The sequence below is a fragment of the Sus scrofa genome, chromosome 16 (genome assembly GCF_000003025.6).
Source record: "Sus scrofa isolate TJ Tabasco breed Duroc chromosome 16, Sscrofa11.1, whole genome shotgun sequence".
In the NCBI taxonomy this organism is placed as follows: domain Eukaryota; kingdom Metazoa; phylum Chordata; class Mammalia; order Artiodactyla; family Suidae; genus Sus; species Sus scrofa.
In genome coordinates this window covers 29,152,650-29,178,395 of record NC_010458.4, presented here as the reverse complement: position 1 = coordinate 29,178,395, position 25,746 = coordinate 29,152,650, and the positions used below count along the sequence as shown (strand labels likewise).

The following is a 25,746-nucleotide window of genomic DNA, read 5'->3' as shown; positions in this document are numbered from 1 at the left end:
AGGTATTCCTCTGTAGTCATTTTAATTACTATTCGGTATTTAAGTTTGACTTGGTTTTTAAACCCTCTAAAAGTAGTTATTGCTGGAGACCTTAGTATTTTAGTAGTTTTAACTTTGTTAGGTCAATTGCTCTGGTCTCTATTTTTCCTTGCTTCCCCAAATTTTCTTATGAATTCAGTTTTCTTCTTTTTTCTGTCTTTTTTTTTTAAGGGTTGCACCCACAGCATATGGAGCGTACCAGGCTAAGGGCTGGATCAGAACCATAGCTGTCAGCCTATGCCACGACCACAGCAATCTGGGCTATGAGGAACATCTGGGACCCTATGCTATAGCTTGTGGCAACACCCAATCCTTAACCCACAGAGTGAGGCCAAGGATCGAACCCTCATCCTCATGGTTACTAGTTGGGTTCTAAACCTACTGAGCTACAACGGGAATACCTAAATTTAGTTTTCTTTGTGCTAAAGTATATCCTTTAGTGTGTCCTTCATTGAAAGTCTATAAGCACCATTTTATTTTTACTTTTATGTTTATGAATGTCGATGTCCCCCCAGCAATTCGAAAATATTTTATTGTATTCATACATCTGTTTTTCCTAATGAAAAATAGGATGTCCATCCAGGAGTTCCCTTGTGGCTCAGCTGTAACAAACCTGACTAGTATCCATGAGGTGAGTCTGATCCCTAGCCTTGTTCAGTGGGTTAAGGATCTGGAGTTGCCATGAGCTGTGGCATATGTCTCAGACACAGCTTGGATCCCGTGTTGCTATGTCTGTGTAGGCCAGCGGCTACAGCTTTGATTCAATCCCTGGCTGGAAACTTCCATCTGCCATGGGTATGGCCTTAAAAAGAAAACAAACAAACAAAAAATAGGATGCCCATCCAATTATGTCTCTTCATAAATAATGTCATTTATCTCTAGGTTCTTTACATCTTTTTAATCTTTAATACCTTACAGTTTCAGAGCATTTGTTTAGTTACAGGAACTTGGTATATTTTCTTCCAATCTGGGAACTTATATTTCTCTTAAATCTGAAATATTTTTCATCAATATTTTTTAGAATAGTGTCTCAATTCTCTATTTCCTGATTTTTTGCATACTTCTGCTTTTTTAGAATTCAGTTGTCAGGACTGTGGCCCTGAATTATCAATGCTCACTGACATTTAAATACCAACCATCTCTTAAAAATACATGCTTCAAATATCCCTGTGGGCTGGAACAGTTTGTCTACAACTCACTTCTTTAACTATAAGCACTCTCAACATTTCTGCCACTTGGTACCTTTGAATTTTTTATGCTCTTATATTTTATTCACCTTTTCTATGTGTTTTGTGGATGGAGGAAGGAGGACATATCTCAAGGTCTTTACCAGCTAAATTTAACAAAATTTTCCCCACATAGGTTTTAATATATTTTTCTTTTTCAGCCCATCAACCATATATTTTCATAAGAATGTATCTTTATCAAAATATATGATTACATGATTCCTAATCTAAGTATAGGGGTTTAATATATAGCCTGGGAATCACTTCTCTAGGACACCATAAAGCACATGAAATTTTATGTCCTGAGGTTAATAAAGAAGTTTTGAAGTTAGTACAAAATTCTGTCAAGACAGTGTCCAGTGATAATCGAAACTTTAAGATGTGAATGATTATTTTGCCATTTCTTTTTATCCAATGTCTTATTTACTTGGGTCTTTTACTTTATAAAACTGATGTTTAGTTTATAGAAGTCTTCATTTTGTTAGGGTCACTATAGACAAAGAAACAATATTAGTAGAGACGAGAGATGGATTATTCACTAAGCAAACAAACCATGAGGATGAGTTAATTACATAGTTAAGACAATACTGGCATTCTGAATTGTTGAAAATGCTAGCTTATTTAATGCAATTTATGTAAAGTGTTAACTTTTTAAATAATTACATTTAGTAAACCTTGAAGCTTAGGAAACAAGCCTAAACTTTTTATTCAAATAATTGCTCAGCACCACAAGTACATCTTTCAATTACTTGTTAACTGATGGAAATAGGACTATGTAATTACACCATCTGCCACCAATGCTCATCCCAGGTGATCCCTTAGTGTTAAATACAAACTGACCTATTCATTCAGCTAGCAAATTTTATGTGTTTGCTTCAATTATGCCACTTTGCCACTCTTTTATACTCACCACACATCTGGATTTATTTTTGCCAAGACATTAACTATATCAATAAATATCAAAATGTATATCATTCAACTACTATCATCCTTGTCACTCTAAAATAGCTTCACAATGGATCTATTTAACCCTTAGAATGTAGCCATACTATTTTACGTAGCAGTCAGAGTAATTGTCTTATAATTTTCAACCCCAATTAATAGAAATTTTCAAATATAATTTTAATTTTTAGATATGCATATCTGGACACTAATAGAGTTAAAAAGCTGTTAGGAATAAAGCAGCAAAAATGTCAAAAATCTTCAATGTCATTTTGATAAAAACTCTGAAAACACAACTTTGTATTCATTTAAAGGCTGAAATAAGCAAAGGGATGTTCAAAGCTTCACATGAGGAGATGTTTTTATTCTAACACTTGAGATTCTGAACAAATTATTCTCATTAAAGCTAATGATAATCTTGACTATAACTTCCCCAGGTCTCAGTGGGAAATTAGAGGCTGGCATTTCTAAAGTTATCTAAAGATAACCATGCTATACGTTAATTTGGATGTTACCCACTGCTTACAACCCAGTTTTCTTAAATGGTTTTAATGTTCTACACAACACAGGAGATAATCATCATTTACAGCTGACATTAAGTACGTGCTACCAAAAGTTAGGCATCTCATTGTAGTAGATACAGTGGTGTGCTGCCTCGAACTTCGCCTCAGGACTGAAACCTCCTTCCATTGCTGGGAATGCTGACTGTCAACAGCTCTCTGATTAGTTTCTCTCCAGAAATTAGCCTCAGTCAAAGAGAGTAGGTTGGCCCAAAGTCAGCCCCCTCCCCAAGGACGGCCTGCATTTAATGACTGATAGACCCAGGAGCATAACAGCCTGGCTCCTTGCCTCAAAACACAAAACTCTGAAGGGCCATCCCAGGTGGAGGGCTTTCTGTAAGACTGTCTGAGGCCACTGTTGCACCTGCATCATAGCTTACCTCCTTATCCCGCTCAACATCTCTTAATCATTTTTTCTAGTTATTTCCCAGAGCAATGCCCTGCATGGGAATCTCAGAGGCTCAGGGTCTGTTCCTTAGGAAACCTATCCTATGGTACTAGTTTCCCTTGACTTATATGATGATTCAATGAGAGCAATATAACATCTCATGTTCTATATGAAAAAAGCTTCACAGTTAATTAAATTAGCTGAAAGAGCTGAATGACCTAGGTACCATAATCTGGCAAGCTGGGGACATTTGGAAACATATATTCAGTTATTAGCAGAAATGTCTTTTAGGCACTCATAGAAACTTTTCTCAAAACAGAGAATGGAATTTCTCCTAAAGGAATGTAACAATACCTTGGATTAACTGGCAATGAAGATGATTCATTTTGTAGTAGCATTTAATTAACTATAGTGTCTGCATTTCCCTTAAAAAAGTGATGATTTGTGAGAGAAATACTTTACTTAAAAAAAGAGAGGAAAGAACTATTATATGTAGCATATTAATCAAAATATTTAGGTAGGCTAACTCTAATTTAGCTATGAGTAATGCACAAATACATAAAACTTGGACTCTGGCAGTGCAGTAGGGTGAAGATAAACAGTTAAAATAAATCTAAGTCCATTCAATGACAATCTGGTTTGCAATAGAGCTACTGAAATGGTGGATCATTTTTGTACTTGCTGAAATGGCAGAGAAAAATAGCAGACCTATGAGAAATTCCTTTAAAGAATCCTGAATTCTGGGACACTCAAGCACCTGCCTCCTGCACAATTTGAGAATCTCTAAGGAAATAACTCATTTTATACACCTAAGCATTGTTTCAGTCATAGATTATGCAACTATAATTTGTTACATAAACGAGTTCCACCAAGCCCAATATAAGTATACTTACAGATGTTTCACTGATTTCAATCGTTGGGGAAGCAAAAGCTCCCCATTAATGAATTGGAAACTGATAAATCAGCATTACATTTGTTTAAAATGTCTTTATTCGGATCACACACACACAAAAAAAATTGCATTTTTGCTATTCTGAGTACAGAATATACTCACTAGCCATTACAAACTGTGATTAATCACCAACAGCTGTGCATTATGTAACTCTAAATATGGACAAGAAGATACCAGTGTCATCTCAGTCATGCTTAAGATTGGGAGGGTATATTGATGATTGCAATTGCACTGATAAACAAATATAATCTATCAAATTAATATCCTACAGCTGAAGTTTAGTTTTCAGAACATCATTTGTATGTGAATTTATTCGACAAATATGAGCAGTTATGATTTATTCATAGTAGATCTGAGTTATGTATGTGTGTGGTACTATATTAAACCTCAGATCTACCAAAATTGAAATGATGTAAAGGCCTATAACTTAAGCTTACCATCGACTTAATTTCTTATATCAAATTAGGAGCAATCAGAAGCTTATTTTTGAGTCAACAGACGGCTAAATTAATGTCATTAGCAAAATGACAACCAGGCAAGAAACTGGGGATACTACTAAATCTCTATTACCAAAAAAAGAACCTAAAACACAGACCACAGAAAATAAAGCATTAGCTTCAAATCTTGTGACTAGGCAAAATTCACCTTGTAAGAATGACAGCAAATTTTGTGATATTATCAGATCATGTGATCCCACTTATAACCCTAATTTTCAGACTTTATTTTTTCTTTCAGGGCATTGTCTTTGAAAGACCATGCTGCACAAGTAATTCATTCAAGAGGAATGCATTTGCAGCCCCCACTATGCATATAGCATTATGTTGTCATGTGGGATCTTTAGGTGATTAGAACAAAATCCAGCCCTGGAGCAGGAATGATAAGTGAAGAAATAATAGTAATTAAAAAAGTATAAACACTATAATAAAGGCAAAAATTAATATGATAGCACAGACAAGTGGAAAATTAATTCTGCCAAGGTCAAGGGAAGGTGTGGGTAAGACTGATGTGCAAAGGGAGAATAAGTGGAATTTTTCTAGATAGTCAACACATAGAAGGGATTTCCAGATACAGCAGCACAAGGGGCTAAACTGTAGAGGCATGAAGTGTATGATAAATTTTACAATAAACCAGGGGAAAGTGGATGAAAGGTGAGGCTCAAAGGCAGCCTAAAGCTGATATTGAAGTATAATAATATCTACTCTCCTATATGATATGCCATCTTTCAATTTTCCATGGCGTTTATATTAAAAATAGCATTTCAAACAATGAATTAGTAATGATGGCTCTAAGTCAATCTGGTCAACAAATACCAAAAAATGAAGTGTCAATCCACTTCATGATTGCTTGATCTCTTGAGTGTCTCATTAAGATGCAGAGTGTCAGAGATTTGCACTGACTTGAGAGTAGACTAGATAAATCATTTCACTTCACTGACTGTCAGCTTTCTACTCCTCAGTAAAATGATGGTTGAGGTTCAATTTTGCCTTAAGGTCTCTTGCAGTTCTGAGAGTCTGATTCCTATTGAACTGAGTTTCAACCCTACAAGAAAATCCATTAGAAGGAAATTGTTCTTTCTAAAAAGGATAAAAGCAAGTTAAGCGAAAATACAACAGGCAAGGATTCAGAGGTCAGATGGAGAACACACTGAATATGATTTAGAAATGCCATACTCTTTTCAAAGGTTAATGATTTTTGTTAAATGGTAGACCCTGCTTTTTCCAAAGGCTGCATGTAGAAAGATTTTTTAAATTTTTTATTATGGTTGAATTACAATGTTGTTCTAATTTCTGCTGTACAGCAAAGTGGCCCAATCATACATACATACATATATATGTATGTGTTTCTTATATTTTCTCCCATCATGGTCTACCCCGGGAGATTGGATATAGTTCCCTGTGCTACACAGTAGGACCTCATTGCTTTTCCATTCTAAATGTAATAGTCTAGAAAGTTTTTTGAAGGTAATTTGAAGTGTATTTACAAATTTCCTTTTTGTCTACTTATGAATATGTGGAGAATACACAGTCCAGTTATAAATTTATCTCCTCTAAAGGTCTGTTTAGGGCAGATTTTTAAGGAAGATTTATTTTTCTTTCTTTTTTTGGCTTTTTAGGGCTACTCCTGCAGCATATGGATGTTCCCAGGCTAGGGGTTGAATCGGAGCTACAGCTGCCAGCCTACGCCACACGCACAGTGATGCCAGATCCCAGCCGCAACTGTGACCTACACCACAGCCCGTGGCAGTGCAGGATCCTTGACCCACTGGGTGAGGCCAGGGATCGAACCCTCATCCTTATGGATACCAGTTGGATTGATTTCTACTGCACCACAATGGGAACTCCTCAAGCAAGATTTCTAAATGCTGATAACTCATTCTTGTAAAAGGTAACACAAGACAGAAAAGGCATTGCTTGGAAATCAGATGCACCTACCTTTTTAGCCCAGCTCCATGGTTTCTCAGTTGCATGGCCTTGGGCAAACACTATACCTGCTTCCTGGGCCGCAGTTGCTTGACAGGCATGGAGTTGGTTATCTAAATACCCAGCAGAGGCGTGGACTCTCCACTATACTAATTGCTTTTATTTCATAATGATGCCTGCATAATGTGCTTTCCAAAATGCTGTATTAGGCTTCACTCTAAATTAATAACACTGTAGATGAGGCCTAATTTGAGTTCTTAAAAAAATAACTGAAGAAACTGAAATTTAAAAACATTGATAAATTTAGAGCTAAATGTTCTACTACTTTCCCTTTTTTAAAACTCAAAACATTGTCATACAACATCCGGGTACTTATTACTACATTGATTTTCATCCTCTGACTGTGAGACACATGTATATTGACCTGGATATTTCTCCATCTTTTCTAGATACAAACAGGAGTTTTCTCACAACTGGGTTTCAAAGGAGAAATATATTCCTATATATTTTGAAAAATTAAATACAGGGGTTTCAGCCTAATAAGCCTCAGCATGTTTCCATAAAAATCATAGACAAATACAGAATTGCTCTTAGGTTTGACATTGCATAAAACTATCTTCTTTAGAGTATTTAATTCATGTGCACTCAATCATGATTTGGAAAAGATTATTCCTCTAGTTCCATATGTGCAAATGATTTCTTTTTTAATTGGAATTATTGTTGAACAGAAACATGTATTGCGATCTTAATATTAAAAGGTGACTATCCAAGATACTATATCTTGTATGAGACTGTCTTTTCAGTCATTTTTAAGTAACCGGTATATTCAAGGTACCATAAGGAAAGGCATGAAAGCATTAAACCCAGTCACTGGCCTAAAAGCTCATCATTCAATAGGACAAATAAGACATTTACTAAAGGTAAGGGAAATACAAGACAGTCTGAGAGAAAGCCTATGAGTGGAGTTGGTAATAAATGCCATGACAGCAGAGGAAGGAGAGAGCCTGTAAGGCTGTGTGATCAAAACAGTCTTCATTAATGTGATGGGGCTTGAAGACGGTCTGAAAGGATGGGGAGGATTTTGACAGATGGTGAGGGGGGGAAGTGGCAAAGCAGTACAGGTCAACAGGAGAGTAGAAGCTACGTGAAGGACCATCAGTTACGAAAGAAATTTACATCTAAAACCAAGGCAGCTAGGGAGCTCCAGTTGTGACTTAGCAGATAACAAACCGACTAGTATCCATGAGAATGTGGGTTTGATCTCTGACCTCACTCAGTGGGTTAAGAATCCTGCATTGCCATGAGCTGTGGTGTAGGTCACAGATGCAGCTGGGATCCCGCATTGCTGTGGCTCTGGTGTAGGCTGGCAGCTGCAGCTCTGATTAGACCCCTAGCCTGGGAACTTCCATATGCCCTGGGTGCGGCCCTAGAAAGACCAAAAAAAAAAAAAAAAAAAAAAAAAAGGTAAAACCAAAGCAGCTGATGAAAACTTCAGGAATTCTCAACCAAAAAACGTGTCTAAAGGAACTTGGGATAGTGCCACGCATTTGTGAGGACTCAAACATATTGATACATAATTTAAACTACATATTATTATTATTTTTTTTTTTTGGCTTTTTCCCATTTTCTTGGGCTGCTCCCGTGGCATACGGAGGTTCCCAGGCTAGGGGTCCAATCAGAGCTGTAGCCGCCGGCCTACATCACAGCCACAGCAACGCAGGATCCAAGCCGTGTCTGCAACCTACACCACAGCTCAAGACAACACCGGATCCTTAACCCACTGAGCAAGGCCAGGGATCGAACCCGCAACCTCATGGTTCCCAGTCGGATTCGTTAACCACTGCGCCACGGTGGGAACTCCCTAAACTACGTATTTATCACATGGAAATCATGACTTAAAACAGAATTTTCCATCATGCATTAGAAAGTCCTATTGGACTTTCTACTCACTGACATAGGGGGAAAAGGAAGGAAATGGTTTCCTGCTTATGGAAAGGAGCAAAACATTGGCTTATCTAAGGGACATATATAATAAGTATTAAGATCTTTCTGCAAATTTTGCACAACCTTAAGTAAATAAGTAATACCCTGCCTTCCCATTCCAAAAACAGTGCACCTTGTGTTGAAACTTTCTCGTCTTTCCTCTTTCTTCCTTACATTTTTCCTAACTACCATTCTTTAGGTAGATATTGCTATGGAGTACAGTAACTAGAGAATTTTCAGTGGAATGTGATTTCTTCGTCAACCTAAAAATAAAAGTTTACAGGCAAATATGCATTTCAAAGAAACTCTTTTCTTAAATAACAGAATCTTTTTCTTTTTAACTTTATGTCAGGTTGACATCAAAAGCCTAAGATTACTGAATTGTTTTTCCTGTTTGGAGCAACTCAGCTGGCAGTTACTAATATAGTTTATTTGAAAGACATATGAGACAAATAAGAGAGATCTATTTAGGCTAATTTTCTTGTCCAAGGACAATTGGAGGGAGTCTTGCCTGGGGACAATGGGCAGCGCCTACGTTAGACAATGTCCATCTCACTGGAGGGCAAGAAGACAAGTGTGCCCATGCTGAAATAACCCATCTGTAACCTGCTGTTTTAATTACTGGGAACTACAGTACAAATGACACAAATAACAATGTTAGAGCTTAAGAAGGGGAAATTATCTTAATTGACCTTGGTAGAATTTCTCTGCTCTAAAATAGATAAAGTATACCAATTTTCACAGGTAGTATTAACTCTGTTCTAATTAGAAACTCCTTTTTGTGAGGAGTTGATAGTAAACATGTCATAGTAAAAAAGCTTAAAAAGAGTTTTTTGATATTTATAATATTGATATTTATATTTATTCATTCTGCTCATTTTCTTTATTTCATCTGTCTTTTATTAATTTCATCTTTATCTTAATAAAAATTCCTATACATATTTTAACCTATTTTTTATTCAATGCACACCAATTTATATCTTCATTTCTATCTCCTTTTTGTAATGTATGTTGTAACATTCTAATGTATAACACAGCATTACCACAAAAGAACAAATTATAAATAATAACAGGTTATAGGTCAATAAAATTGTACTGAGTAGCATCAACTACAATCAGGGGTCAGAGAACTGTTTCTGGACAAAGTAATATAAAAAATATTTTAGACTTTGGGGCCATATAGTCTCTGTCGCTACTACCCAATTCTATTGTAGCACAAAAGTAGCCTTAGACAGTAAATGAGAGTGGCTGCATTCTTTTTTTTTTTTTTTTTTTTTTTTTTTTTTGTCTTTTGTCCTTTTAGGGCCGCACTCGTGGCATATGGAGGTTCCCAGGCTAGGGGTCAAATTGGAGCTGTAGCCGCCGGCCTACACCACAGCCACAGCAACATCAGATCCAAGTTGTGTCTGCAACCTACACCACAGCTCGTGGCAATGCCGGAACCTCAACCCACTGAGCAAGGCCAGGGATTGAACCCGCAACCTCATGGTTCCCAGTCGGATTCGTTTCCACTGCGCCATGACAGGAACTCCGAGAGTGGCTGCGTTCTAATAAAATTTATTGACAAAAACAAGGGATAGGCTGGATCTGGTGGTGCCAGTAGTAGTTTATAAGTTCCAGACATGGATAACTAAAAATTAGCTTGTAGATGTAAAAACTTTTCTAAAAAAAAAAAAAAATCAAATCAGGTATAAACAGAAGGAAAGAAGTTCAAATTTAAAGGTTTGCTTCAGTAATAATAGAGTTTTCACTGCAGTACTGGTTCATTTTCTTACAGTGTTTTCTGGTATGTTTTTCCTGTGAATAGAAAAACCTAACCAGGCTTAAATGCTTCTTCAACATGCTTAAATGTGTCCTTACCAAATGCCAGGTTAGATTCAAAGGAAGAGTTAGAGGAGGCTAATAACACATGAACTTCCTGTCTAGCTGATAGAAAGGATTCAGTCTCCTTATTCAATACCAACATTCAAAATGCATGAAGTATACAAGTGAGTTATTCACAAATATTAGTTATCAAATAAAGTGCTACAAAAACAAAGAGCAATCTCTGTATCGAAGCCCAGAAGTGAAAGTCTACATCACAGAGGCCTTTAACTTCCCTATGGAATTTTTTTTTTTTTTCTTGTCTTTTGTCTCTTTTTAGGGCTGCACCCATGGCATATGGAGGTTTCCAGGCTAAGAGTCTAATCAGAGCTATTGCTGCTGGCCTATGCCAGAGCCACAGCAACACCGGATTAGAGCCGCATCTGCGACCTACAGCACAGCTCATGGCAACGCCAGACCCTTAACCCACTGAGCGAGGCCAGGGATAGAACCCGCAAGCTCCTGGTTCCTAGTTGGATTCGTTTTCGCTGCGCCAAGATGCGAACTCCAACTTCTCTGTGGAATGTTTAGTCCACATATTCACCCACTGCTCTTCCCCAAGGAACAAAATAAGTAGAACTGGCTTTCTTGGAAAGAGGCACTGATAGATGAGCTCAAACGTGTTAAAACTGTATTTATGTATGTTCATCATTAGAAGCATAGCAGGGGGAAAAAAATGGATCTTTTCCTATTTCCTCTCTCAAGCATCAATAGGACTCAAGAGCCTGCCAGAGATATTCATTACTCTCCTTTCAACAGGTGCTAGTAAACATATTTCCGTTTGAAAAAGTGAAAGCACGAAGATGAAACCAACTGGCTTATACAAACTCCTAGTGAAAATATGTATTCAAATGTTGTATCAGACTTCCTTGAAAAAATAAGAACTCTATTTCTTTGGAATTTAAAATTTAAAGCATAAGAGAAAACTAATGATACATAGATTATTTATATTAAAACATCTTGATTTGAAATTAACCTGCTCACGAGTTTTAAAAAGTTGAGCCATATAGTTCCATCATTTATATGATCATTTTGATAACCATTTATTTCTCTAGAGCTCTTCCTTCGTTCATTTATTCAACATAAATACACTCACCAAGCCACATACTGAGGATATCATGGTGAAAAGAGCTTTGCCCTTCATAATTTAGGGAGAATTAGATGTGCAGAGATAACTACTGTAAAGGAAATGGAGTCTTTTTTGTTACACGGTAGTTTCTTCAGTGTGATCCTTATCTTACTGTAAGGACAGACAACGAAGTGATGGGAGAAAAGGAAGATGATGTCCAGGTTTATGAAACAACCTATACAAAGGCCCAGAAGTTATCCTAAAATGTCAAGAAGTGAAAATGAGAGAAATTTGGAATGACTGGAGCAGAGTGGAGCAAGGAAAGAAAGGAGCCTAGGGAGATGGATGGTGAACCATCATGAGTGGTCCCATGGAGATCCTACACAGGAGTCAGACAAAGAGGAGTCCGCAGAAGGACTGACCAGGCAGAGGAAAATTAGATGAGGGGAAGGAGACTGGCTAGGAGTTTCCAGTCTGTTTTATTTCCTATTCAAATTTAAATAGAGAGACACCAATATCATATGCTATCACTTACATGTGGAATCTAAAAAAAGGACACAGTGAACTTCTTTGCAGAACAGATACTGACTCACAGACTTTGAAAAACTTATGGTTTCCAAATGAGACAGGTTGGGGGTGGAGGGATGTGCTAGGGGTTTGGGATGGAAATGCTATAAAAGTGGGTTGTGATGATCGTTATACAACTGCAAATGTAATAAAATTCATTAAAAAAAGAGAAAAAAACAAATAAAATAGATATACTGAATCTCATCAAGAGCAGGAATCTAAAGCCTCAGACTCTAGAATCCAGCATTTTCTTTCTTTTTTTCTTTTCTTTTCTTTTTTTTTTTTTTTTTTTTTTGGTCTTTTTGCGTTATCTAGGGCCGCTCCTGTGGCACATGAAGGTTCCCAGGCTACAGGTCGAATCAGAGCTGTAGCTGCCGGCCTACACCACAGCCACAGCAATGCCAGATCTGAGCCACGTCTGCAACCTACACCACAGCTCACAGCAACGCCGGATCCTTAACCCACTGAGCAAGGCCAGGGATCGAACATGCAACCTTATGGTTCCTAGTCAGATTCATTAACCACTGATCTACGACAGGAACACCCTATAGAATCCAGTGTTTTCTTTCTTTAACGTTTGTACACTATCAAAAAACCAAAGACAACAGCAGCTGTATTACTACAAGATGAACCAAGATCGATGAACATAATAATGATCAAATTGTGTTAAGTCCCTTTGGGCAGTACTGTTATGACTATAAAAGAAGCCTGAAGCCTGCCAACCTACAACAAACAAAAGGGAAAGGGGAAAAGAAAACGTTCACAAGAAAAAATGGGGGATGGGGACTAGAATAAAAAAAATTTTTTTTGAGACACATGCACCCACATGTTCATTGCAGCCCTATTCACAATAGCCAGGACATGGAAACAACCCAAATGTCCATCGACAGATGATTGGATTCAGAAGATGTGGTATATATACACAATGGAATACTACTCAGCCATAAAAAAGGATGACATAATGCCATTTGCAGCAACATGGATGGAACTAGAGAATCTCATACTGAGTGAAATGAGCCAGAAAGACAAAGACAAATACCATATGATATCACTTATAACTGGAATCTAATATCCAGCACAAATGAACATCTCCTCAGAAAAGAAAATCATGGACTTGGAGAAGAGACTTGTGGTTGCCTGATGGGAGGGGGAGGGAGTGGGAGGGACGGGAGCTTGGGCTTATCAGACACAACCTAGAATAGATTTATAAGGAGATCCTGCTGAATAGCATTGAGAACTATGTCTAGATACTCATGTCGCAACAGAAGAAAGGGTGGGGGAAAAAACTGTAACTGCAATGTATACATCTAAGGATGACCTGACCCCCTTGCTGTACAGTGGGAAAATAATAAAAAAAAAAAAAAAAAAGAGTAAATCTTAAAAGTTCTCATTACAAGCAAAAAAAAAAAAATTTTTTTTAATTGTTTTTCAGATCATTGGGTGAATTTATTTTTTAAAATTTTGTTTGGACATTGATTAGGGAACCTCTGTTTATTTGTACATGGTTAATGATTAAAACTACAAATAAGAATTAGGAACATTTTCACTTTAGCCTTTTCTTTACCCTCAAAATAAAACAATCAAGGATGTGTTTCTCCATTTCATTTTATTTATAGAAAGCAAAACTATAGAAAGCAAAAAGCTTAGCTGGGGTTACAGAGCCAGGTATATTTCTCCATCACTTGCCATCATTTCCCAGTTGTTATATTCTCCTCTGCCTCCAGCTTTGCTTTGGTCTTGTTCTTTCTCTTCCATGAAATACTGCGCTCTTTCCCTCCACTTTTTACTACATGACTGCCTTCTGTCTTTCAACACCTAATTCACGTGTCTGCTCTTTGTTGAAATCTTCTGATTCTCCCTAAGTTAGGGACCCACCCTTTGTTTCCCACTGCCCTTATTATCATCTTTCTAACGTGGCATTTATAAAGGTGAATTGCAATTATTCGCCTTTTTACCTACACTAAAATGTGAGTTTTTTTGAGAACAGGATCATGTGTGATTGCAATTTTTATTTATGTTGTCACTAGTAAAATGGCAGGCACGTAACAGACTCTCGATAAATATTAAACTAAATAATTACCATAAGGAACGAAGTACCAGTGAAATTAGACAAATGTTACTCAAGTTATTAGGCATATTACAGGATCCATTAGTTCATCTAAAGTCATTGACTTTCTTTTTAAAATCCAAACAGGGAGCCGTTCTCCTAAATTGATAACAAAGTTTTGCCTAGCTTTGGTTCCCAATTGTTTAGGATAAGTCAAAGGAGTTAAAAACCCACATTCTTAATCTTGAAATGGAAAAGCAAAATTAGGATATTTTACACATTTACAATATATAGTGTATTAACAAACATATATAAATGAGAGTGGGTTTCCACTTCCATATAATATTGATAAGAAATTTTTAATCGTTGCAATTATCTTCAGAAGTTCTCAACACAAACTAAAGTGATTAGGCAATAAATCAAAATAAAATATAAATGAACACATTTAACTGTTCTGCATTTGAGGATTTGTTTATTAGTTTTTGTTTTCTTGGCTTGAAGTCTACCTAGAGGAAATGTTGAGCCTTTAGGCCACAGGCACTAATAATTACTTAAGTTCTTGAGTAAATTACTTGCTAAGAATCCCTGTCAGCTTCTTCCTTGGGTATTTTTTTCCTCCTCAGTTGGCGGAGATGCAGCTAAAATAGGTCTTTTGAAGACCTCTGGTGGTGAATAAGAGGCATTGTTCACTTCCTACTTTACAATTAATGAAGTGAAATTTCTCTTGGTGCACATTCTTTCTGATATTTAACTTCTATTTTGCACAGGAATAGTTTAAAAACTAATAAAGTTTTTCAAGATATGTACTTGGGTTCTATCACTTGAGTTTTAACTTTTTCAACTATAAATTTAATAAATAAAAATATCAAGAACAACAAAAATCCCAACAATAAATTAAAGAGAAAATACTCTACCAGTTGTGACAGCTTCAAAGTCTGAAGATGTGGCATAAAAAGGAAAGACAAATTCATTCTATATTGACCTTGAGTATAGAAGTTGGACCATAAAAGAAGACTGTTTTCCAGTTCAATATAACAAAGCTCTATACCAAACATGAAAAGGAATATTCACAAGGAATATTAACTTTTAAACTCTTGCTGAACAATCATTTGTCAAGCAAGCTATTGAAGGGAGCTTTATGTGGAATGTGAGATATGTGACCTCTGCAGGTCTTCTCACTTCAATATTTGAGAATTTTCCAACTATTATTCAGCCCACTTTTGCCAACAAATTAATTTCAGTAACTTGACATTTACATGAGCCATACCTGATGATAAACTGTTTCCATGCAAATTTAGGCAAGTTCTCATCTCAGTCTGGGACTCAGTTGTCTCCTATGCAAAAATGAAGGGATGGTGGTTGACTAAAACTCTGAACATCAGAGGCTAGGTATAATGCCATTCTCACTGGACTTGAAATCGACTGGTTTTAAGTTTCATCTCTGACTTAAATAACTCTCCCTAGGTTGTACAAATTAAATTTCCTGAGGTTCAAATGAATTGTCTACAATATGGAAGCTAACTCCTTTGTTGTTTGATGTTTGTTTTGGCTACATCTGCAGGATGCAGAAGTTCCTGGGCCAGGGATTCACCCACACCACATCCTTAACCTACTGAGCCACCAGGGAATTCCAAAGAGAGCCATCTTTTAGTGCAAATATCTGTTTAGTGCTTTAATTTCTTCTTCAATATCACCTTTGAATAGGGAAAATAGTCAGTGATTGCTATAAAATTATTTTAATATATCACTGAAATATGTTTTCCTATAATTTTTAATCCATTATCATAGTAACTCTTAGAAGACAGATGTCCTCTCCTTCACTGTTTCACATCTGTTTATACACTTAAGAAATTGCTTTACTTCTCCTAGTTAGCTAAAATTCCTTCAACTGTTTTCATTTGATATAGTTTCAGGGTTTCCTACTGTTCTGATAATTCTCCTACAAGCTGCCTCCAGTAAGGCTAGTATAAATTTAAAATAGAGCATAGAGCAAAATGAAAGGTTATTAGAGTTAGTAGAAGGCTATGAGCTTTCTTCTCTGATAGCCTTAAAACTTTATTCACCTGGAATGATCCAGCCAAAATGAGAAGAAAAAGAAATAAGAATGAAATAGATAACCTTTTAAAATTCATTTCAGCCTCACATTACAATTGCATGAATCTTCCATGCAGAGGCCCCACTACCACAATCTGAGTTCAAAAGAACAACTTGGGTCATAAATTCAAAATGAACATGCAAGTTCACCTCACTCATTGTTAGTGGCATGGAAAATGTCTTGTAAAATCATTTTTATAGAAAACTAAATTTCCCAAGTTTTTACTGGTTTAGTAGTTTCCAGTAAATGAAATAAAAAGGTCATACTTCTTAACTCTCTGCATACAGAGTACCTCTCCTATATTGCAACATTTTACTATAGATATCTATGTTTAGTTTGTATTTGTGTCTTCATTCCACCATGATTTACACATGAATTCTCCCCCTGTCAAGCTAAAATTTAGATATTAGCTTCCTAATTATAATTTTATGATACAGACATCATTAATGAATGGGCAACTATAGAACAGAGGCTAAAACTAGATTATGAGATTCTAGAGAAAATGTGTCATAGTGAAGAAAAGGCTGCTTGTTACTTTAACAGGGAATAAATAGTTAGGCCTTCTGGGAGGGATGCATTATTCATAAATTGTTTACAAAAAATATTCATTTGGTGCCACATTAACAGAGTATAAAACAGATTTCTGAAAATGCTAATAAAAATTAAGGATCCAGCATTGTCACTGCTGTGGCTCAGGTTGCTGCTATGGTGCAGGTTCAATTCCTGGCCCAGGAAATTCTGCATGCTATGGGTGGGGCCAAAAAGACCACATTCAGTCAATGTAAACAGTAAAAACTTTTAGTGTGGTGTAGGAACTAGATAACCAACATTATGGTTAGGACTCTGTCTTGAACCTCATTACAAAAAAGACAGTAGCTATAGGGTAGGTACAGTTTAAATTTAAAACCCACTTTGGGAAAAGTAACCTTTCTGCACTCAGTTAACCTCATTTGTGATGAACATATTACATTGAGTTTCGGTAAGTCAATTTTAAATGTATGACTTAATTTCATATATGAGATATAAACATTGTTTAATGACCAAACAATTATAAAGATAGATTTTTTTTTAAAGTAGGACAAATAGAACAGTTAAAAATTGCCAATATTTAACTACTTATATCCCCTCAAGCTTAGCATTTTATTATACAATTAAAGATTGCCTTTCCTGCAAGTAAATATAACAATTCAGGAATGAATATAGAAATTTTACAATTACTATACAGATCTCAATGTTGAAAAATCTGTTATTTTAAAACATAAAGGCCTCAATAAAATATTTCTAAGATGTTCTACAAAAAATCACTGACTAAACTGTACAAGTGTAAAGATTACTCTTTGGCTTATGGAGTATTAGAATAAAATCTTATTTATGGTTTCAGCACTCAGCCTAATGGTTTGCTTGATTATGCCTAATAAAAATGAGTCACAGTGTGTAATATATGCAAAACTTGATTTAAATTTTTTAGGTTTAGGTTCAGAAACATGTATACCTCATTTTCTAGGCCTGAAATGATAAATTCTGCAGTAGAATGCCAGTCTTATTACCTTCGTTAATTCCCTTTAATCCACATGACCAGGTCATCCATAGGTGTACCTGTTTGAGAAGGAAATTATTATACTTTTCTCACTACTGAAAAATATCTCTATTAAAATAACTAGACATGGATATTTCTAATATACAAATAGGATCAGAATAAACATTATGCTACTTGAGAAGACACAATAAAAAGTAAGATTTAGGAGTTCCTGTCATGGCTCAGAGGTTAATGAACCTGACTAGTATCCATGAGGACACGGGTTCAATCCCTGGCCTCGCTCAGAGGGTTAAGGATCTGGGGTTGCCATGAACTGTGGTGTAAGTCGCAGACATGGCTCAGAGCCTGTGTGGCTGTGGCTCTGATTCGACCCCTAGCCTGGGAACTTCCATATGACATGGGTGTGGCCCTAAAAATACAAAAAAAAAGTAAGATTTAAAGAAATGTTAAATTTTAAATATGAAAGGTCACCTTTTAATTAATTCTGAAATACACCTTAATAAAACATACTACAAAGATCACACAGAGTTGGCAAAATAACTATTATCCTAATTTTCAGATGAGAAAATGGAAGTTCAGAGAAGTTAGGTATGTAGCCATAGATCATGTTCTTAGCAAGAGGCAGGGCTGGGATTTGTTCTCAGGTATTCTGGTTCAAAAATCACAAGATTCTACTTCAGAGAAAAATTCATAGTAGGCTACTACAGATGTGCTGTTGAAAAGAAAACACATGGACTCAGAGTCCTAGTTTTGCACAGTCTACATTTGACCCATTACAATAATTTAGTAAGCTTCAGGGCTTCCAACAACCTTAAAATAGGGTAAATATCTGCAGCCTTTTTTTGTCCTGTTTTCAATATTTAGCTTCATATTGTTGATGGGGGCACCCAAGAGAACAGTCTACAATGCTGGAAATGGTCTCTATCTGCACTACCAGAAATGGTAGCCAGTAGCCCCAAGGGACTACTGAGAACTTGAAATGTGGTTAATATGACTGAGAAAATGAATTTTTAGTTTTATTTAATTTTAGTTGATTTTGGTTTAAATTGCCACATGTGGTTGATGTCCACCATATTGCATAGTGCAGCTATAGACGATATAGTGTCATAGCTCTATGTTTGGAGACCTGTTTCTTCTAAGGTACAGCAATGGAAGACAAAAATGTAGGGGGGAAAAAGAAAAGAAAACTAAAAGAAACAGCTGAGATCTGAAATAAGACAACCACCTCTGTATAGGGATGGAGTCAGAAGACAACCATGGGTCTGCCAAATTTAAGTCTGTAAGAAGTCAGGACCAGCTCAGAATTCCCAAGTCAGAAAGTATGAGAAACTTAAAGTGATCCCTGCCAGCTTAGGCAATAAAACAAATTTCATCATATTTAAAGTTCGGTCAATCCGTAACCAAACTCTGCCTGAGGTTAAAGCTTACATTAAAGGAGGAAAGCAAGAAACTAGCAAACATAGCCTAGAGGTCAGGACTTGGGCTATTATCAGCTGGCTTAGTGACCAGGTTTTTCAGGTCTCATGTATTTCTGAGGAACAGGAGCCCTGAATGACAAATACAAGACCTAGTTCTAGTTTGACAGTTCTAACGAGTTTGGATGAAGACAGCTATAAAACTGCCAAAAAGAAGGGGGTAAACGCAGGTGAGATAGAAATAAAAATCTTCCACTCAATATAAGCCTGTAAATAATGAATAGGCAGATAGCCTACACTGTTGAAAAATAGCTGAGAAATTCAGTCGAGATGAAAAGAAAATAAGGCAATCTGAAAATATTTTTAAACATACTGTGTTTAGCATTGTGACTGAGCACAAGAAAGAGATAGCACTCATGAGTGCAAACAAGAAATTATAAAACAAACATGAAGAAATTATGCAAGGACAAGTGAACTGAAAGAACAAATTATAAATTCTGAGAAGTAATCAAATAAATTCAGTGAAACTGAAAATTTAAAATAAGATAAACTCCAATCCGAAGTATTATGAAGAGAAAATGAGGAAATTCAAAGATGATGTGGAAAACTTCATCCAAAATATAGACTAAAAAGGTAACAAAATATATTAAAAAAAAAAAGATAACAAAATAGAAGCTTTAAAAATCAGATTAAAGTTTATAGCTTGGAAGACTCCAGCATACACATAAGAGTAATTCTGGAAAAGAAAAAATAAAGTAAAAACATAAAATGATGTATATAAGTTAAAAAAATCAGTAAACACAACAAACAAAATCTAGCTAGATGCATGTATAATGGACTCCTTAAAAGTAATGCAGAAGTTTAACAATGAAGATTAATAAATATTCTCCAAGAATATAAGAACCTATTAAAAATTGGGACAAACATAATAAAAATGGAATTATAAGCAAAATTATTAATAAAGAGGGATTTCATATATTGAAATAATAAAAAGAACACCAGGAAGAGATAATCATTTACATCTAAGCACATACATTGCCTTCAAATATATAAAGTAACCATTATGGAATTATATGATTTTGATAAAATTCACAAATATAATTGGAGATTTCAGTGTATTTCTTTTAAAAGTAGATAGGTTGAATCAATTACTAGCAACAGAGAAGTTTTACAGAACACAATTAATAAACTCAATTATAGAGAAATATAATTAAGAATCGTACACTCAACAAATAATGATATTTTCAAGCTTGCATAGAACATTTTCAGTATTTATCTATCAAAATCTGACTTATGTTCACTTATAGATTACTAAAAGAAAGACCATAGCTTGACTTTTTCTTTGTTCAGCCTATATATAAAACAAAAACTTTTCAAGCAAGTAAAACTGCTCTTTTCTATAGATACAGGCAATTTTTATTTTCCTCCATTAGAAAATACTGACTTTTGAATATTAACGGGAATCTGCTTCTATTTTGAAGAGGGGGAGGGGAAGATATCTTGCAGGGGGGGAATTCTTTTTACAAACTAAGTGCTATGCTAACAAAATCCCTAAGCCTGAAATATTAGTAACATTTTATTGATGTTCTCATTTCTATTGTAAAAAATAAAAAATAAAAATATTCTCATTTCTATTCTAAAAATAAAAATAAAATAAAATACCCTTTGCCTTCTAGCTATCCACAAACTTTGCCCCAGTTCCCTCAAGGTACACTTAAGATTCCTCCCCATAGTCAGTATTTGATTGAATAAAAGAAAACTATGTTGCCAAAGTAACCAAGAGTTTTCAGTATCACCTAAACATGTGTTAGCAATTACCAACATCCATCTTCCTTAGGAAATGACTCAGTGTGATGTAAGTCACCATAGCCTTGATTCTGAAAACTTGGTGCTGGGTTAGTTGGCTGGTCTTTTCGCAAAAACAACTCATGTTGGGGACATAATTTGTCTACGATTACACATTAGACTGGTACTAAAATAAATTTTCTGTACACCATTTAAGTAGTACACCTTCCACAATTCATTCTTGTATAACCAAAAGATATAGAACTACATGTAATTTAATAACCCTCCAATGTTTATTTCTATTTGCAAATATAATCATATTTTGAAATTAATTGACCTGTGATGATATAGAGGAATCTATCTGAAGCTTGCTATATTTTTAACTAACTTTTTAAAAATTATTCTGGTCCAGAGGGCCACACATATAACCTAAACTAATTGTGATTTGTTTATTATATTTATACCAAAATATTCTGCCAAGTCAGTGTGCACACATTTATTTCTAGTTAGATTTTCATTTTAATCATATTGAGGTCCCAATCAATTTAAAACCTGCTAAGAATTCTAAATAGGCAGTAGAACATTAAACAATTATAGCACAATTTGCATAACAATATTGGGCAATAAATATAACCGTAAGTATATATTTCTCTAAGGATTTTCTTCTAAACTTGGACTAGCCTTGCTCTTCACTCTATTTTCCTGTGTTCAGGAGTCGTATGGCTGTGCCAGAGTCCCAGTGACTTGGCACCTTCTACCAGCTCTTAAATTTCATTCCTTTGTGCCTCACTAACATGACAAAACCTATGATCTATCATGTGTGGTATCTTTGGACCGTGACAAGCACGCAACTACCGTTGCCTGAATCACCTGCTGACATTTGCTGAACAGCCAGATACTCCTTAACAACCTGCAATGTCTGTCGCTCACTCACTGGCTAAGGTTAAAAATCTGTCCTGGATCAGTTCATCTGCCAGGGTAGTGTTGTCTATTCACCAGGACTTAGCAACCCAGATACCACCGGAGACCCAGTGCTGACAGAAGTCTAGAAGTCGACTCCATCTGCACTGTCAGGAAAAAGCAGCAGAGGAGAGAGAGTTTTTTGTTCTCTTCTATATTGTTTGCCTTTTAAGAACTGGTTTTTATTTTCAGAAATATCTTGCTGCATTCTCCCAAAGAAAGCATGTTCAATAAAGAATAAGAAGGAGAATGAGGCAAAAAGGAGGAGCAAGAGGAGGGGGTATAAAAGAAAGAAGAGGAACACAGGATGAGAAATTAAAAGAAAGAGTTATGCTCAAGGCTGTTTGTCACTAGAGGTGAACTTACAGAGAGGGAACTTTCTCTGAAAAAGATGTTAGAAGTCAATTTGGATTTGAAACTTCCCTTTTGCATATTTAGTGAATGGTCCTGCTCTACTTGAGGAGGCAAATGGGAAATGAGATATCATAATTTCCCTCCAGCAGCTCAAGGAGCTTGCATTTTTTACTGGTGATTTATTAATGAAAGGATCAATAGCACTTTCTCTGTTTCCAGCTATTTTATTTCAACTAATAACAGTGTAACCTTGCTTGGACTCAGCGCCCCAGACAGAAAAGGAATGCAATTCATCAGTCTACCTTTCTTTCATTGACATCATGTCCCAGACTGGTCCTTTTGTGGATGGATTGCAGAGCCTGTGAGGGACAGAATTGGTTCCCACTAGTCTTTTTGTTGGAATTTACTTTATAACTCCCATGACAACATTCGACCTCAGGTATTTAGTAAAAACGTAATCAGATATACTTTTTAAGTTAGAAAGTATACAATTTTCATGTAACGTTTACTCTTAAAGTTACACTGCTTTATATATAAATTTCTAGATAATGCTTTTGAAATTTGGCTATTGATAAATACTGACTTTAAAGTACTAAATCACTTACATTTGATATTATCTCTCTAAACCATATAGCTCTACATTCAACAATAAGAATTTTGTCACTTTCCATTACCATCTCTGGAAAATTCCAGCTTTGAGAAAAAAATTTGTTTTCAAGTTTATTCGTAGGATTTGCTTTCCCAAGGATATATAGAATCATAGAGAAAGGCAACATATCACTGATACAAATACAAAGTGGTATGAGAAATAATGAAAAATTAGGGATTCTTTAATTTTCTAGCCATAGAGGAATAATGGAATGAATTATGGAACATCAACCCAAAGAAATGTTTTGCAGAGAGGTGAAACTATATCTGTGAGAAATTTATATTAATATAGGAAAAATATAATGTGTACTGGTAAAAAATAAAAACTAAATAGAGTTTGCTATTGCTTATACACAACTATGAAAATCCCTAAAGGTGAACACACATAAAACATTAGAATGAATATACTAAAGGTTAAAAGACACCAACTTTGAAAGATAAAATTTAAAGTGTTTTTCTTCTTATTTCTCCTTTTTGTATTTTCTAAATTTTCTATAATAAAAAAGTAAAAACATTTTAAAATGAGAAACTATATAGTTTTTTCTCCTTTCTTTCAGTCAGCTCTCCCCAGCATGGCTTTATTACTTTATAAAAGTGACATTTGTGATCTGGGAAATAATCTCACACAATGAAGGAGCAAATTCAAAAATCAATGTTTGTTTTAAATTACCTGTGATTTTGGATTCTTCCCTATCCTTCCCAATAATCTAAAGCTAACATAAAAAAAGGTAAAGCTTGGAAGTCCTGTCACTTTTTATTTAAGTCCAATATTGTGGATGCATATGTGTAGCATGAAAAGTGTTACTTTGAAATCATTTTTTTTTTTTTCAAAGTGACAGCCTACCAAATGAAAAAGAAGAAATGTTTGTGAAAAAAGTAATTTTCAACATTGCTAGATGGGAGTATACCAAGTTTAGCCAAGCAAGGACTAAAAATGGAATCATGTATATATTTAATGTATTACATAGGGAATAAGTTATTTATTAAAAAATAAAAACATGCTAATAACAGGTTATTGCCTTTTTTTTTGCTTTTTTTTTTTTTTTTTTTTTTTTTTTGCTTTTTAGGGCCACACCTAGGGCCTATGAAAGTTGCCAGGGGCTTTCCAAAAGTCACCTCATTAACATAACAACAGATACCCATTGCTCTCATCACTTAGGAAATGTAAAAGAATGAACTTAGAACACTCCCTAACACCACACACAAAAATAAAGTCAAAATGGATTAAAGACCTAGATATAAGACCAGACACTATAAAATTCTTAGAGAAAACATAGGCCACTCTCTGACATAAATACAGCAACATCTTCTCAGATCCACCTCTTAGAGTAATGACAGTAAAAACAAAAATAAACGAATGGGACTTAACTAAACTTAAAAGTTTCTGCACAGCAAAGGAAACCCTAAACAAAATGAAAAGACAACCCACAGAATGGGAGAAAATATTTGCAAATGAATCGACAAACAAGGGATTAATCTCTAAAATTCATAAACACTTTCTGCAGCACGATACCAAAAAAACAAACAGCCCCATCAAAATAGGCAGAAGATCTAAACAGACAGTTCTCCAAAGACATACAGATGGCCAAAAAACACATGAAAAGATATTCAACATCACTCATTATAAGAGAAATGCAAATCAAAGCTATAAGAAGGTACCATCTTACACCAGCAAGAATGGCCATCATCAAAAAGTCTACAAACAATAAGTGCTAGAAAGGGTGGAGAAAAAGGAACCCTATTACACTGTTAGTGGGATTGTAAATGGTCCAACCACTGTGGAAAACATTATGGAGATTCCTCAGAAAACTAAAAATAGAACTACCATTTGATCCAGCAATCCCACTCCTGAGCATCTATTCAGAGAAAACCATGACTCACAAAGACACATGTTCATTGCAGCACTATTTGCAATAGCCAAGACATGGAAACAACCTAAATGTCCATCGACAGAGGAGTGGATCCAGAAGATGTGGTACATATACACAATGGAATATTACTCAGCCATTAAAATGAACGAAATACCAGCATTTTCAGCAACATGGATGGACCTAGAAATTATCATGCTGAGTGAAGTCAGTCAGAAAATGAGACACCAACATCAAATGCTATCACTGACATGTGGAATCTGAAAAAAGGTCACAATGAACTTCTTGGCAGAACAGACTCACAGACTTTGAAAAAACTTACGATTTCCAAAGGAAACAGTTTAGGGGGTGGGGGGATGTGCTGCGGGTGTGGGATGGAAATCCTATAAAAATGGATTGTGATGACCATTGTACAACTATAAATGTAATAAATTCATTGAGTAATAAACAAAAAAACAAGAAAGTTCCCAGGGGCTTTCCAAAAGTCACCTCATTAACATAACAACAGATACCCCTTGCTCTCATCATTTAGGAAATTCCAAGGATTTAGGAGCTCTGTGCCAGGAATGGGGACAGAGACCAAATACATATTTCTTTTTATAAACCACACTATGACAGCTGTTTGTTGGATCCAGAAGTTTGGATGTTCAGGGGCAGTTAGATATATATGTATCTGAATATTCCAGGCAGAGATATAAGTTAGAAGTTTAAATGGGGCACCTTTGATACATATGGAAGTAGGACTAAAACTATAAGAAAGGAAATAAGCCAAAGAGAATTAATAGAAATAAAAGCACGAAGCTCAAGGACAAAACCTAAAAGTGTACGTGTAAATTGGCACTCATAGAAATACATGCAACCTCATGCGTCACTGGTTGGCTGGCTTAGCATTCATGAAAGGAATAAAAATTTCCACTGCACCTGGCTGAAGCGGTTGCTCATAACAGCATAATTATAAAGTAGAACAGTTCCCTTGGGAAAGCCATGTGCTGAATGGAAGAGCTGGAACAAAGCCAGAAACTACTATC

The 25,746-nt window shown here is 35.6% G+C and overlaps 1 protein-coding gene across 8 annotated transcripts in view; it reads right to left on the bottom strand.

Moving 5' to 3' along the window:
• Positions 1–25,746, bottom strand: part of MRPS30 (mitochondrial ribosomal protein S30) — a 90,130-nt gene that overhangs the window by 22,470 nt on the left and 41,914 nt on the right. For 2 of the 8 annotated variants that reach the window (XR_002339736.1, XR_002339737.1), the window contains 2 exons: positions 17,699–17,747; positions 15,324–15,390 (listed from right to left, as the gene is read on the bottom strand). Coding sequence is in view for 5 of the 8 variants with exons in the window: in XM_021076951.1 (XP_020932610.1) it covers positions 17,704–17,747 (44 nt within the window). In the remaining 3 variants the exon portion in view is untranslated. Of the gene's footprint in view, positions 1–13,420; positions 17,748–22,504; positions 22,562–25,746 lie in introns of those variants that run through there. The other 6 variants (XM_021076951.1, XM_021076949.1, XM_021076948.1 and 3 more) reach the window with 4 other exon arrangements.